Source organism: Cervus canadensis, chromosome 8 (genome assembly GCF_019320065.1).
Source record: "Cervus canadensis isolate Bull #8, Minnesota chromosome 8, ASM1932006v1, whole genome shotgun sequence".
NCBI lineage: Eukaryota > Metazoa > Chordata > Mammalia > Artiodactyla > Cervidae > Cervus > Cervus canadensis.
In genome coordinates this window covers 65,886,954-65,902,659 of record NC_057393.1, presented here as the reverse complement: position 1 = coordinate 65,902,659, position 15,706 = coordinate 65,886,954, and the positions used below count along the sequence as shown (strand labels likewise).

The 15,706-nt window shown below is 52.9% G+C and overlaps 1 protein-coding gene across 9 annotated transcripts in view; it reads left to right on the top strand.

Annotated features, from left to right (window-relative positions):
• CDH23 (cadherin related 23) overlaps nucleotides 1–15,706 on the top strand; it is a 433,939-nt gene that overhangs the window by 172,283 nt on the left and 245,950 nt on the right. For all 9 annotated transcript variants that reach the window (XR_006270872.1, XM_043476661.1, XM_043476663.1 and 6 more), the window contains exons 7-8: nucleotides 5,876–6,070; nucleotides 9,667–9,795. Coding sequence is in view for 8 of the 9 variants with exons in the window: in XM_043476661.1 (XP_043332596.1) it covers nucleotides 5,876–6,070; nucleotides 9,667–9,795 (324 nt within the window). In the remaining variant the exon portion in view is untranslated. The remainder of the gene's footprint in view (nucleotides 1–5,875; nucleotides 6,071–9,666; nucleotides 9,796–15,706) is intronic.

Sequence of the window (15,706 nt, the reverse complement as noted above, 5' to 3'; positions counted from 1 at the left end):
GCTGGACAGGGGTGCCATGGAGGAAGGGGCTCTGGAAGCCGAGCTGAGACAGAGCAGTAGGCTAAGAGGCCTGTCTCAGGAACAGGAGATATCACATCCTGTGAAGCCTTTACTCCAGAGACCTGCTCCTTTCCAGCACAGAGGTGGACCCGAAGCCACTTCCCACAATGAGTATGTGGGGAGAAGTTGCCCTAGAATGGGGCTGCCCCACCTCCAGCCGAAATGGGCCATTTGGCCCTACTTTTTCACGGCCCTGGCCCACCTGGCAGATGGTTCAGACCCTGAACCCTAAGGCCAGATGCTATAGAGGCACCGTCCCCCTGACCCCCTGACTCCAGGCAGGCAGAAGCTGGCTATCTGGGGCATCTCTTCTCCAGGCCTGTCCTGGCTGATTGTGTCAGCCCCATGGTCAAGCTCTCCCAGACCTACCCCTCCCACCCCACATGCTCGCTGATCTTTACAATGACCTGAGTGCCTTTGCATGTTAAAAGGAGTGTCTGGGGACACTTGAAAAGAAGACTGAGATGACATTCATTCATCCAGGCCTCTCTCCTCTCCCCATGTTACCTCTTGTGTCTTCAGCAGTCATGAGCTTTGCTTTCTGTGGCCCAGCTGTGAGCGTGAAAGGGCCAGATCCTAGCAGGCGAGAGGCAGGGTGAACCTGGGGTGAGGTTTGCAGTGAGGAGGCCTTGCCCATGACTGGATGCATCCTGAGCGGACCAGGTTGGCAAGGAGCTGGAATGAGCAAGTGGTACTCACAGAAAGAACAGCATGGACTGTGTCTCAAGACCACAGCCAAGGACAGGAGGGGAGGGCCAGACAGGTTCTGTGAAGGCTGGGGCCGGGGAGGCCCTCACAGCCCTCGTCTCTGCTTTTCTGCTTCACCAGTGCCCCATTCTCACTGCAGACGGGCTTCCTCTGCAACTCTGTTTCTGTGGCTTCTCTGTGACTTTGAGCCTGTCATGGTACCCACTCTACCCCAACCAGGTAGCAGGAATCTTTTTTTCAAGCTCCCATGAAAAGTTGCTTTAATTTACAAGGACCCATCTGACTGGCCCGCTTGAGTCAGGTATTTACCCCAGACCAATCGCATGTGGCCTGGGTCTGAAGTCACTTGGCACTAACACGACTGCCTAGATCCATCCCTTCGGTAAAAAGAGCATCTCTGTTTGGAAGGAGGATGGGCCAGGACGCAGTGGGTAGTGTCTCTGGGTAGGGTAAGTAAAGCATTTGAGTTAAGACAGCTGATTTCCAGTCACAGCTCTGCCATTAAGCATGTGTGAGACAGAAAGCTTGGAAGTGCGTCCTCTCACTTTTCCCATCTAAAAAATGGGGAAACTAGGCTGGATAATCTCCAAGGTGCCTTCTAGCTTCTACGTTCAAGCCATCTTCTCCCTGAGTGGTGCGTGGTCAGGCCTGGCCTCCGTGCTCAGGAGCTCCTTGGCCTCCAGGAACCCCTCCCACCTCTCCCTCAGATCCCACCCCTCATCTACATTCTCCAAACCCACCCTGGAGGGTCTTCAGAGGTTCTCCCATCCTGCTTGCAGCAGCCGTGAACCCGTCAACAGAGGTGTTCTCTTCCTGAATTCTGGTCTACCCATTTGTCTAAATTTGTGATGAACAGATCAGCTGTTTACCCTGTTTCTAATCCCCCCACACCACTTTAAATAGGCTCATCTCATGCCACCTGTGATGGTACTTTATTACCACCATAATAATGGCAGTGACCATTTATGAGTATCGCTCAGTATTGCCATGTGCCTGGCTCAGTGAGAGGTTTTTTCCCCACACCTTAGGTCATATAAAAGTTTCTCACTACCCCAGGACATATAGGTAGTGTTAACAGCTCCACTTTTACATTTTCCTTTACATAGGGAAACTGAGACCAAAATAATAAATTTAACAGCACATGTCCGAGGTCTCCAACCAACAAGTGAAAAGGCTGGGACTCAAACTTAGGAGGTCTGGCTCAGAGCCCACGCTCCGAGCACCAAGTGTATACTGCCTGTGGTGTACTTGAAAATCCAGGTGTGCCTGGCCCCATGGAGGAAATCTGCTTGCGTTGAGTATCAACCTGTGAACGTATCTGATGTTTCTGTGAACCAGTAGCTGGGTGCTCCAAGAATCCCCCAGTGTATGTGCTGGTGAGAGTCCCCTTCCCCCCATTTCCCTGGTAGAGCTTGGCACCCAGGATTGGAAATGCAGGAGGTCAGCATTCTTTCCCCTCCAGTGGCCTGTCCCTTCTAAGTATATGAACGGCTCCTTGTCAGGCCTATTTAAAACCTTTTCTAAGTTATGCAGAAGTTAAATGGGTTTTCACTGCAGGGCATGAAACATAATCCAAGAAGGTCAGACACAGGACCATCCCTTCCTTTCCCCCTTTTCCTGTCTTCTTGGAGCTTGCTCTTAAATCCTCTGATCAGATGCTCAGAGAGCCTTCGCCCCAGACTATGCAGTATGGATGAGTGAAATGTCCTTTCCTCCCCGAGGCATGGGGCTGGAGAGCTGACATTCTCGTGGGAGCCGTCTCTCTCCTCTGGGCACTGGCTCTATGTGGGGTGTGCTCTGAAGTGCTGTCCAGCTGCCTCACTGGGGGCTGGCCGCCCTGAAATCAGAACATGTCTATCCCTCTGTGGCAAGAGCTACAGGCTGCAATGGCATGCTTTGCTTTGGAGCTTGGGGCTGACACTGGCACTCCTGCGATGTGTATGTTGGATGTAGAGAGGGGGAGGAGGGAAGAGAGAGAGAAAGAGCTGTAGGTTAGCTGAGAACCTCATAAAGATCTCCTCCAGACCAGTCTCCTGTGGTTGGCATGTTGGGATGGAGGCTGGCATTGCTGAGCCCAGCGCCTGGGGAGTTCAGTTTCTGGGGCTTTGAACGTGTGGCTTGGGGTAGATCCTTTGCAGAGTGCCTGTATCTGTCAGGGTCCCCCAGGAAACAGTTCATCTCGGATAGTTCCAATAAAGGCATTTCACTGAAGAGACAGCTTCCAGAGGGGGTGCAGGGCTAGAGCGACACTAAGGGATGTTGAGGCTCCAAGGACTAGCAACACAGGGAAGTTCTTTCTACTCTAGGACTGGAGGGGCAAGTGGAAGGGCTGGAGCCACTGAAATCTGGGGCTGGAGAAGAGGGGCTGCTGGGGTGGAGCTGGAGGGACTGGGAAAGTAATACCTCAAAGCCTTTCTCCTCCTTCCTCCTCCCCAAACTCTGAGCTCATACCAGCGCCTCCCATTGGCAGCCTGGGAATGCAGTGCAGAGGCCAGCCTGGACTGGGGAGGCGGGCAGGGGTGGGTCATGGCAGAGAAGGGCACTCGGTGGGTCTGGGGACTGCAGACAGGGAATGTCCAGTGCAGTATCATTAGTAGTCATGGTGCTTCTTTATGCCTCCCTGCCCTACCCTTGAAGATGTTCTTGTCTGCCACCCTCTAGAAGGCATTCAGACAATAAAATCACAACTGCTATCTTCTAAGCACTTAATATATGCTGGGAAGTTTATACTCAGGAGCTCGTGTACTCTTCACATTAACTGTATGAAATATTATTAGCTTTGATGCACAGAAAGGGGATTAAGGATCAGAGAGATGAAGTAACTAGCCCAAAGACACACAGTAAGACTTGGGTTCCAACAGAAGTCTGTTCATCCCTGAAATCTAGCACTTGTCCCCTCTGCCCCTTTGTACACTTGAACACTTTCCCTCTTTTGGAGAGAATGAGAGCATCTGTTTTGCAAGCCACTGAGCTGGGTAGGGCAGACCTCGCAAAGGCAAAGCAGGTCCAGGAACTCAGAACTGTAAGGGAGTGTGCTGATTTGGAGAAGTACAAATAGCTCTACCTGCCAGGAAATAGTAAACTGATAAGAAAAGATATTGCACATGATCTTAGCCAAAAGGCTAGGATATGATACCTGCCAGGAAATAAAGAATGAGAAGACAAGACCAGACCATGAGACTTGTGTCCTATGCAGAGGGGCATGGAGTGTCAGGGATTGGATGGAGGAGAGGGGTCTTACCTGTCTGCCCCTGTCTTCAGCGTGGGTTGGAAAAGGATAGGATGTAAGCCTGTCCATTCAGGTGGACACTTGCCTGGTGATGGGGGACGGGCAGCACACTCAGAGAGAAACAATGGCAACTCGGTGGCTTTGTCCTCTGGAGGCCCTTTCCAGCCCGATTAGAGATCTTACAGCGAACACACGTGCCTCCAGCAGACAGCCCTGGGGAAGGGCTTCCAGTGTGCCTGAGACTGGTCTTCAAAGAGAGAAGCTTCTCAGGTCATGGGCAGCAGCACAGAGATGGGCAGCTGTGTGATGCCTTCCCTGGGAGGAGCCCTGCAGGTGTCAGAAGGTACTCAGTTGTCGTCCCAGTGTAAAAAGATCACACAGGAATGTTGTCTCAGCCCTCAGGGAACTTTCAGGTCAATCCCACACTCCGGGCTAGAGGGTACCACGCTGGCAGGTGACCTCAGCACTGTGTGGAAGACAGGGGAAAAAACTGCCATCAAGGTTTACAGAAGTGTTTAGAAAAGAGCTAAGAGATAGGCTTAGAATGAACTATACCTGAATTTAGGGTCTTCTTTGCCACTGCCTAGCTGTGTGACTTGGGTGAGTTACTTAACCTGTCTGAGCCTTGGCTTCCTTTTTGAAAGAGGGATCATAGCAAGCACCTGGAAAGCTACTTGTTACAGAGCTGATGGGTGCAGCTCACAGCACAGATGTGGCACAGCAGTCAGTGAGCGGGAGCAGGGATTGTTTCTTCTGCCTCTGGGCAGAGCCTCCTTAGGTGGCCTATCTTCTGACGTGTCCAGAGCTCACTGAGTCAGGAGTAAATTTACTCACACAGAATTTTGCAGATGTGGCTTACCTGCCAAGCATTGTGGTGGGCACGACCGTGATGAGAGCTGACAGTTGGGCAGAGGATGCAAATAGATACTTAGAATACAATGTGCTAAGATGCTGTCATAGAGATTCATTCATGTCTTCGTAAAGGATGCTTACTGGACACCTGCCATGTGGCAGGCACCTCCTGGGCCAAGCAGATAGAGCTCTATGGCTTCTATGGAGCACATGTGCAATGAGAGACAGGTACTGACTGGGGAATTACAAAGGAACTGTGGGTGATGAAACATTTCAGGGTGCTACGGGACCCTGAATATAATAGTGGCAGGGGTTGGGAGCATGGTAGGAGCTGACCTGCCTTAAGGGTTTGGAAGGCTTCCATGAGGAAGTTACATTTAACCAGAAACCCCAAATCAGAAAGGGGCAGGGGTCTATTTATATACACAGTGTGTAGCAAAGGGCATCATGGAAGGCTCCCCGGAGGTGGTAACATTTGAGCAGGCTTTGTGGGCCTCTCTGGTTACAGGCTGCCATGGCCCAAGGATGTTATGTGGATGCCCCACCCCTAGGCAAGCCAGGAAATCTCTGTGGGCCAGCCCCACCCCAGAAACTATGCCACCTCCCCATATCACACATCTCCCAGCTCCCTGTCCTTGGAACCTCCCAACACACAGTCTCCTGGCTGCCCTCCAGAGCAGCCCGTGCCTGAGGCTTGGGCAGCCAAGGGGCACCTAACACAGAAAGCAGAACTGCCAAGAAGCAGGGGTTTGGGGACCAAAAGGCCCTCATCCGGAACTTCAGGATAAGCATATCATCTTTGGAACTGGTGCTATTACAGTCACCAGGAGGCCATCAAAAAATGGAGAAAAAAAATAGATATAGCATTTTAAATTCCTGTGAACCCTTTTAGAATAAAAATGACAAAGCCGCAGGTCTGGTTGGCTGGAGGGGACGTGGTTAATGGGCTTTGGGGGAATAGTCACTGATGGAGGCAGCTGCTCCGAGCTCCAGCTCACCCTTTTATTTGCTTTGTTTCACCCCCAGAACACACCGGTGGGGACGCCCATTTTCATTGTGAACGCCACGGACCCTGACCTGGGTGCAGGCGGCAGCGTCCTCTACTCCTTCCAGCCCCCCTCCCAGTTCTTTGCCATCGACAGCGCACGCGGCATCGTCACAGTGATCCGGGAGCTGGACTACGAGACCACGCAGGCCTACCAGCTCACCGTCAATGCCACTGTGAGTTCCTGCGCCGGCGGCCCAGGCAGCCAGATGTCAGCCTCCTCCTTCACTCAGAGAGGGCACAGGATGTCAGCCTCCTTTCCTGCTAGGCAAGGCTTATAATGGTGTTGCTGATGATCATAATAATGATAACAACAGCTGATGTTCCTGAGGGTCCGTGCTATGTCCCTGGTGCCGTGGGGAGCACTCGAATGGATTGTCTCCTTTAAACCTTACAACAATGCTCTGGCATAAATATTAAGTTACCCATTTTACAGATGAGGAAATCGAAGCACAGGAGCAATTCAGTGACTTGCTCACAGACTCCAGCACCTGCACTGGTAACCCCATGGGTCATGCCTAGTGCAGGATGTCATCTCGCTCTGAGACACAAGACAGAGGTGTCAGCCCAGCTGTGTCCTGACACCACCCAGCATGCAGGAGTCAGAGAGTCCGGGCATCCTGGCCACTGCGCTAGAGCGGTAATACTTACACAGAATGGAACACCCATCTGTGCCAAGCACTATGCTTGGGTCCTGGGAATTCCAAGATGAATTAGTCAGGAGAGGGAAGTTCAAGAGGAATAATTATCCTATTTTATAGCTGACACCGTTGAGACACAAACCGATGGGTGCTGGGCAGCAAGAACCCAAGCCTGGGTTGTCCAGCGCCCCATGGCCAGGAGTCTCCAAATTTCCAGAACGTCATAGCTGCTCGGCCTCTGTCACCAGCCGTTGTGGAGGGGCTGGAGGACAGGCAGGCCGTGGCCTCAGTAGGGTTCTCTCCTTGTACGCCCCTCTTCCCTGCTCTTGGCCACAGCCTCCAGGCGCAGCTAGAGCCTTTAGCTGGCAGCTAGGCGAGAGCTGGCCTGTTGGTCCTTAGACTTCTGTTTACAAAGCTTAGGCCAGCTGTTAAACAAATCACCTGAGTCCCTCTTGAGCCTCTGGGACTCTTTAGCCTGACCCACAGCATCCACCACCTGGCCCCGTGTCACTGCAGGGGGGCTGCCAGTAGCTCTGTGGGCTCTACTTGGCAGATCATGGAGCTCAGATCCCAGGGGAAGACTCACTGCATTGGGGCCAGGGGCCAGTTTGAAATATGAGGTACCCCCAGGATTGGACAAGATCCAGAGTGGCCCCCCAAACCAAGAAATGCAAACTTTTTCTTTCATACCTGGTCCAGGGACCCTGGGGAAGCCACTGCAGATGATACTCATGTTCTTGCCTTCTCCCCTGGTTAAGTGTTGGTTGCCTGGGAGGACATGTGTGCTGCTATTTGTGAAACTGACTTCTGGGATCAAGGGGACTTGAAAGACCGGAATCCACTTTTGGGGCACATCTGTATCCTTCCACACACCCTTGCACACTCACTTAAGATGGTGCCCCTCCCACCACTCTCCATTTGCTTACACTGGGGTCCAGAAATGCACAGATGCTTGCTTTCTTTTTCACTGTGAACTTGTCCCTGTGGGATATTTCCCATCTACAGTGAAAATGGCTTTGGGCTGGGCCAGTGGCGAAGAGAGCAGAGCCAGGCATAGGCACAAATCTGGGCGGCCGGGCCTGTCGAGAGGCCTGGGCTCAAGCTGGGATGGTGAATGTGCTTAAATTGCCATTAATCTTCCAGCGATCAGGCCTTGAAGCAGTGGAACAGGAGGGGCCCTAGATCTAACTCCCTTAGGTCTTGGTGGCTCCTCCACCTGATGCACAAGTCCCTCTCAGGGCTGGCACTGTGCCCTTGGCTGCTGGGCATCTCCCCAAGGAGATCCTCCCATGTGGCATCGCAGGGAGCATGTGGGTCCCCAGCCTCTGCTGGGTGGGTGGTGGGTGGGAAAACATGCAACTCCCCTGGGAACAAGTTGCTGAGACCTGTAGGTGCCAGAGTGACAGCTGGAAACCTGGCCAGGTGCCTGCCTGCCAGGTGTGCCCACTGCCATCCCCTTTCCCCAGCCATGGGGTCCAGGGTGGGCTCTATGGGGGCATCTGTGACAGAGGCAGGGCTGCAGCCACAGGTGTGGGACAGGAAGGGCAGGTGCCAGACTGGACAAAGCCAGCTGCCCACAGAAGCCTGGTAAGAGCAAATCATAACCACTGGCATCTCCAACGCCAGAGGTCAAGGGCCTTCCTGATGGGCCTCCCGCTCTGGCCCTGTCTGCCTGATGCCTGTGCCGGTCCCTAGATGAGAGCTCTCACCACTTTCTAGGGTGGTCCCTGAGCCTGGGCTGTGGGCCCCATCATCTTGGAGGCTGGGAGGCTATCTCCACTGTGGTTTGGAGGGACACAGCTCCTCCTGCCTCCAGACTCTCCCTTCCCTTGCTGCAGCCATGACCCATCCTCAAAGCCTCTCTTCCATCTCCCTGGCTGCCCCCGAGGCCTCTTTAGGACAACCAGCTCTTCCTTCTCCTTGAAGGCTCAGCATCTGTCTCTGGAGGGCAGGAGCAGGCACTGGGCTTGTAATGGGGGGACTGCATTACAATTGCATCGTTCACATCATCCCAGACAGACCAAGGGAGATCTAACCCAAGGACAGCCACTTCTCCAGTCCAGAGCAGAGAATTTACTCTCACAGAAGAGGAAGTCGAGACTCCAAAAGAGGAGATAACTTATTTGAGGTGACTTAGCAAGTCAGCAACTGGGCTGAGGTTAGGGCCTCAGATCAAGACAGATCAAGTCAAAATGACTTGAGTTGAGTCCTGGCCACACACTTATCAGCTGTGTGACTCAGGGCAAGTTACTTAACCTCTCTGAGTCTGTTGAACTGAAATAACTGAAAATATAAAAGGGAATGAAGTGTCTAATACAGTGCCTGGTATATAATCTACTTAGCATGTAGTTTCTATTCTTCTTGGCTATTGTTATTCAGTAGCAGCAACTATTTCATATTTAGGGTAATAGAAGATGGGTTTTGGCTTTTCTTTCTTGGTGAGCTTTTATAGGACTACATTTCCAACTATGAGGGTTTAAACATTGTCTGCTTGGCCACATGGCCTGCACGGCCTCTCAAGATTCCTTCCCAGAGTCCCCCAAATGTCACAGGCCCTGGAGCTCCCCCTACTGGTTCTACCAGCAAAGTTGCTTGACCAGTCAACCCAGTGTGCAGGGCAGGGATGCAGGGCCCAGACTAGCCCCCTCTGCATCAAAGGGCTTTTCTTCTGAGGAACTCTCCCATCCTAGTCAATTCCTTTGCTGTCCCTGGAAGAGAGGGTGCAGGAAGTAGGCATGGAGGGAGCAGTGGCCCCCAGGCTGAATCCAAAGAAGGAGCTAAGGGCAGCACCATTGCTTTATCCCAAGCCAATCACCCCGCCCACCAGAGGTCACACTGGTCAAGCCTGAGGGGTGGGGGGCGGGGGGCAGAGATGTGGCTCTGCCCCAGCCCTGCTTTGTGACCAGGATACACCACCTTCCACTGGGCCTTGGGGGCACAGGTCAGAGATCCCTGAGGGTTCTTAGAGTTTCTGAGCTCTGTGTGCTAATGTCCTTCCCTGTGGGAGTGGAGGAGTACACGTGTACATATGTGCACACATGTTTGTGCACACGAGTGTTGTGCATGTGTATCCATGTGTGTCCTTGTCCATATCACTTAACCTAAGCTGATGTATTCTTTGTCCTTCTAAGGATCAAGATAAGACCAGGCCTCTGTCTACCCTGGCCAACTTGGCCATCATCATCACAGACGTCCAGGACATGGACCCCATCTTCATCAACCTGCCTTACAGTACCAACATCTATGAGCATTCTCCTCCGGTAAGACCCTCCCCTGCCCTGTGAGACTTCCCTCTGCACTTTCGGTGGGCATGGAGGCCCTGTTTGGTGGGATGGGCTCTTTGGTGTTTCTGACTCCCACATGCCTGGCAGTGATGGGTGTCCCAGCACAGTGAAAACCCAACCCCCTCTTGTACCCCACCTCCTCGCTCTCTCACTTCATCCCCAGAACTCTCCAAGGGACAGAGAGCAGAGATTGGCTAGCGCAAGTGAAGGGCAGCAGTTCAGAAAGCTTCATGTGGGGTGATGGGGAATGGGGATGCCCGTGGAAAATCCAGCCTGAGCTAGAGAGTGAATCTGGACTCAGCCAGGCTCACCAAAACATCAGTGGGGCTCAGCCACACCCCCCATGGGTCAGCTGGTCAATCCGCCTCTCTTGGCCAGCCAACACTGCCTGAGATGGTGGCCACTTACTATCTGCCCCTCGGACTCTCTCAGGCTTGGTTCCTCCCTGAGAACTCACAGCTCCTGCTGCCCCTTCTAACTGCCCACACTTTGGGTTTCTCAAGGCCATGTGTTCAAGAGAGGTACCTGATTGGCTGTGGTCGGATTTTGTGCCGAGTCACAAGATAACAGGTTGTCAGCCAGCCTGGAGGTTGACTGCCCATGGGCCCTGTGTCCACTGCGGTCCAGTCGACTGTGAGACAAAGCATACTGCTGCCCCTAGGCAGGGGCTCTGGATGGGCGGCTTTGCTCAGCTGTGGGTCAAGCAGGCAGTGCCCTGCATCCCATTTCCGGTAGCCATCCGTGCTTATGTGTGGACTAGAATAGATTACCCGCTCTGGGCTGATAAATTAGAAAAGGCGGCTCCTCTAGGCAGACACAACCCCTGAACATGCAGGGGAGCAGCTCTATGGAAAGAGAACTGTGCCTCTCCTTCTATAGGAACTCAATGTGCTTAGGGGAAGGAAACAGCTTTGAGAGCAAAGCGGGGTGCCCACCTGATCATGTGGCTATTCAGGACCCCACCTGCATGTCTGCACAGCTCACAGGTTTGGGTGCAAGTGAGAGGCAGGTTTCCCTGACCAGATTGCAGGCTGTGCTCCTGGACCACCACAGACTAGGAAGCCTGACCCGAAGTTTGGTAATGTGGTCTCTCCTGACTGTTGGCCTCTTCCAAGCACCACGCTGTAGACTCCAGGTGTGAGAGTGAAGCCACTTCCTTTTTGGGGCCACTTGCGGGCTGGAGGGTCTGACGAGCAAGGTGGCCTCCTGTTGCTGGTGTCAGAAGCTGCTTTGAGAGCAGAGGGGGACATCTAAATGTCCCCACTCCAACCCTTTCTTTCTGAGTGGTCCATGGACAGCAGGAGTTTAGACTTCTGAGACTGAACTCCACCTCCCCCAAAACCTCTTTGCCAATAAACCCACATATTCTCAGCCCTGACCTTTTAGATGAGGTGGGTCCTCCCATCTGTCCTCAGCCTCTGGCCATCCTTTCGTAGCGCTCAGTGCTCCTGCATGGTGCTCTCACCCTTGGCTTCTCTCCTGGCCTGCAAGAATAGTGCAGCGGGAATGGGGTCTGGTGTGGGCATAGCACACCGTGGGTGCTCAGGAGGTCATTGTGGAATGGATGAATGCATGAATAAATGAATGAACAAATGTTCACTACTCAGGCCAGCTCTCTTACTATCCTGTCATCTTCATCACACCTTGTGACTGCTCTACCCACCAATCCAAAATCCACCTATCTGTTGGTTCCCAGCTCACTGACGACCTTTCTTGGAATTCTTTTCCTGGCTTCATCCTCACTGGCCCACCAGGCAGAGCTATCTTTCTGTCCTCATCTCTGCTGGGGTTCCCTGTCCTTTGGCTGCATGATCCCCTCTGAATTGTAGCCACACCTGTAACATTCACTGATGTGTAAGTGGGTTACTCTGGGGCTCCTGGTCATCAGGGTGGTTGAGTCTTTGGGTCTCAAACCAGGGCCTCCCAGGGCTTTGTGCCCAGGGTCGAATGCAGGAAATACAGGCAGAGCCAACTTGTACATTGAAGTGAGGATGTGATGGTGGCTTAGCAGCTGGAGGGTCTCAGAACAGGTCCCTGTACTACCAAGCGCTTGCTTGGCCAGATCACACAACATCCAGACCTCTTCCTCCTTGTCTCAGTAGTGGTTGAGACCACTTGGCCTGATGGTTTTAGGGACTAGAGCACCTAGTAGTGCTAGCGTCAGCAGATATTAGAATGCGGTGGTTTTGTGTTTGGATTGGGTTGGGAGGTCCTAGCTTTAGCCTCATCTCAGAGTCTCAGTGGTCAGCAAGAAGGGTGTTGGGGAGAGTGTCCTCTGAGACCCTTCAGTTTGTCTCGCCTTTCCCAGCATCCTTGTATTGTAGCAGAGTAATACTAAATCAAACTATTACTACAGGTGTTTTTTTCAGATCTGCAGGTTTCCGAGTCCACCTGGCCGTTCATTCTATTTTTCATTCGTTCACTCATCCTCTAGATGTTTATGAAGTCCGTGCAGTGTGCAGGGTCCTGTGCTAAGCCAGCCCCTCTCCTTCCCAGATGACTCCACAAGCCCTGCTAGGATGAATCCTCAGGACAGACAGACAGGCCCTTGTTCCCCTTGGCCTCAACCCTCCTTATGCTCGGTTTCTTGGCATCGGATATGGTTCTTTCTCAGGATGAGGGACCTTGATATCTCTTTGCCTTGCCACGGTTGTCCCTTTGGCTCCACAAGGCCACTGAAGTCCACGTCTGGGGGGCTCCCAAAGAGCAGGTCTGAATCCCGCCTTTTGTGTGGTGACCAGACTCGGGCAAGCCAGACAAGGAAGTAAGTTGGGGGGTTCGGTCTCTCCCAGCACCCACAGAATCACCTCCACGTCCACACACGTCTGCTCTTCCTCCCTGCCTCCAGATCTGAAAGTTTACCTTGCCTCTTGCACAGTTTCCCATACACCCTAAGCCTGATTTTTCCAGGCTTCTAATCGGTTTCCGTGCCTTGATCCAGGCCTTCCATGTCCCTTTAGAGTGTGGAAGCCTGATTTAACGCAGCACTTCCCAGGCTGGGCCAGGGCTGAGGAGCACCAAGGCCTGATTAGTCCCCCAAGGCCAGAGGCCCCAGGCGTCCCCCATCCCCAGCCCTGCCTCTGCTGGCCCGGGGGCCTGCGTCCAGACCCTCGCCCACTCCCCCTCACGCCCCCTCTTTATCTGCAGCTCCCAGCATGTATGCCTCCCTCTATCAGTGTATCAGGCCAGCATGCCTCATCTAAAGTGTATATATTACCTAATAAAATCCTTCTTATTTGGGATTATTGCATCAAATTTTAATTTCCTCACTCGAGCAGCAGCATGTCGGCCTGCCCGTCAGTGAAGGACCGATAGAAGGTGAAAAGAGCGGATAAACTGCACAAATTACTGCCAGCCGATGCCTATCAGCCCTTTGACTGGAATTGACTGGAATTAAGAACTGAGAAATAGGATTTTCTGCCTCAGAATCTGCTGTGGCAGCTCTTGTCGGAAGTCCCCTTCAGCCCCCTCCGGTCTCCTCCCCACCAAGGGCGCCTCCCACTCCCAAAGCAAACTGCATGTTGGCCTTTCAAGTCCTTAATCCTGTCATGGCAAGGGGGAGGGGCTGGGCCAGCAGAGAAAGAAGTGGACAGCCCCCACCACCAAGCCTCCAGCTTCAGCCAGTCTCCTGGCCAGCTTCTTTGGAAAGAGGCAGCCACAGAATAGAGGGTCGTGTTCCTTCTCAAGAAATCCCAGCTCCTCTTGACTCTGTCCCGACTTCACTGCTGGTTCCCAAGCCTCAGAGGCTGGGGCTGCCTGGCAACCCACCCCCACTCACCAGAGCTTGGGACTGTAAGCAAATCCCTGAACCCTTGAGCCACAATCTTTCCACATGTACCCTCACTATGAGGACAAAACAGAGGACCCATGCGGGGGCCCAGCACAGTGCTTGGTGCACAGTAGGTCCTCAACTAATGCTAGGTCTCCCTGTGAGAGCCCAGCTGTTCTCTCTATGGAATGGCCAGAAAACTCCTTACCTCCAGTGTAAGGTTGATTAACCTGGGTCCTGGGAAGTCTGCATTTGCTGAAATTGTTTGGAACCTCACATTGTGTGCATTGTCTGGGAAGAGGTGTCTTAGCTTTCATCAGAAGCACATGGAGGTTCCAGGCCCCAGAGAATAGTGACAGTCACTTTTATAGCTTTTTCTGTGCACCCAGTGCTGTTCCAAGCGCTCCATGTATCACTTGCTGAGGTGTGGGTGAATGTTTTATACCCATTCGTACATTGGGAAAACCAGGCAATGAAAGGTTAAGTAACTCAATCAAAGGGTCCACACCCTGGCAGAGGTCTAATCACAGAGTCAGACCCTTACCCCCCTTGCTGTACTGATCTTCCCACAATACAGAGTTGGAACCCCACAGGCCCGTGTACCTTTAGCCTCTCTGTGGGAAGGCAGGGCGTCCTCTTTGCAGTGGGGGTTCTTATGAAGGGAAGAAGCGCCATAGCCAGGTGGGCCCATCTCTAGCCTTTGGGGCCATCTGTTCTCCTGGTCATACTCTGGTGCTCCTTGAACTGGGTTCCCTCTCTAGAGAGCCAGACAGTCAGAGTGCCCCCCCTGTAGAGGGGCCCAGGCCCAGGGCGGGCACTTCATCTCCTCATCTTAGGAAGTAAGTTTCAGTATATTGAAAATATAATCACTGAAACTCTGAAACAAGAGCTGTGGGCTCCCAGGAGCCCCCATTCCTCCCTGTTAATTCCTTCTCATAACATTTCCCATCTTTGCGGCTGCACTTGTATTAAAAGCTCAGGGTTTTATTAAAAATGGATTTATTTATCCAAAAAGAGATGAAACCCAAACTTGTCAGGAGCCTTTCAGCGCTCATGTCAAAGACACTCAGGCGTGGCTCTTCCAGCCTCCCTGCTCTCTGGTCCTGGCTCGCCGCTGGACCCACTGAGCCCCCGCCCACCCAGGGGGACTCCAGGCCACCCAGCTCGGGGCTGCTGACGGGGAGATGCTCACAAGGCCCTGAAAACTGAGGGCTCCCTGGCTGCCGGCTCCTCTATCTGCACAGGCCAGCACTGGCCCCCTTCCAGTGCTGCTGAGGCTCACTGTCCTGGGCCCAACCAGCCACAGCAGGCCCTGGTTGTTCGCCTGTGGGCATGCAGCTGTCCCCTCAAGGTTCACTATTTGCTTGTTTGTTATTATGTGATTTTTGGCTACATAGAGTGGCATGCAGGGTCTTGGTTCCCTGACCAGGGGTTGAACCCACACCCCCTGCAGTGAAAACATGGAGTCTTAACAAGCTGGACCACCAGGGAAGACCAAGGCTTATTGTTGAATGACTATCTGGAATGGTGCTTTGGTAGGCACTGGGCCCAGTCGACCTGGCAGTCTGAGCCCTGCCCTCAGCAGGCCCAGTGCAGCCAGAGAACCCACATGCTGGAGCACCCAGCATGGGTGTGAAGCCATGGACTGTGGTCAGATGGGCTGTGAAGCCCTTTCTGGTAGCTAGAGCCTCAGGCCAGAGTCCCATGCTCTCAGGACCTCCTCCTGGGGACATATCCAGGAGGTTTAAGAGGTGACACCAGGAAAAGCCTACCCCCGAAAGGATCCCCCTGGAGTGACGGGGGAGCCCTTTGTGTAGACCCTTCAGATGTAATGCAATGCTTCCCAAATGACTGTCCACGGACTGCTAGGTCCAGGGCTATCAAGATGTTACATGAAAAGAGCCTGTCTGCAGCTCAGAAAGCCTGGGAGAGCAAAGGTTGATGGATCTCTTTATCACTTTGCTACTTTTGGGAGCCTTTACCACATTAAAGCAGGTTGTGCATCTCCAAGGGAGGGATGGGGGGGTATATGTTTCCCCACGTTTGACATGAATTAATACTTATATTAATACTTGTGGCACATAGCCAAAACTTTCATAAATTACAGTTATCATTATT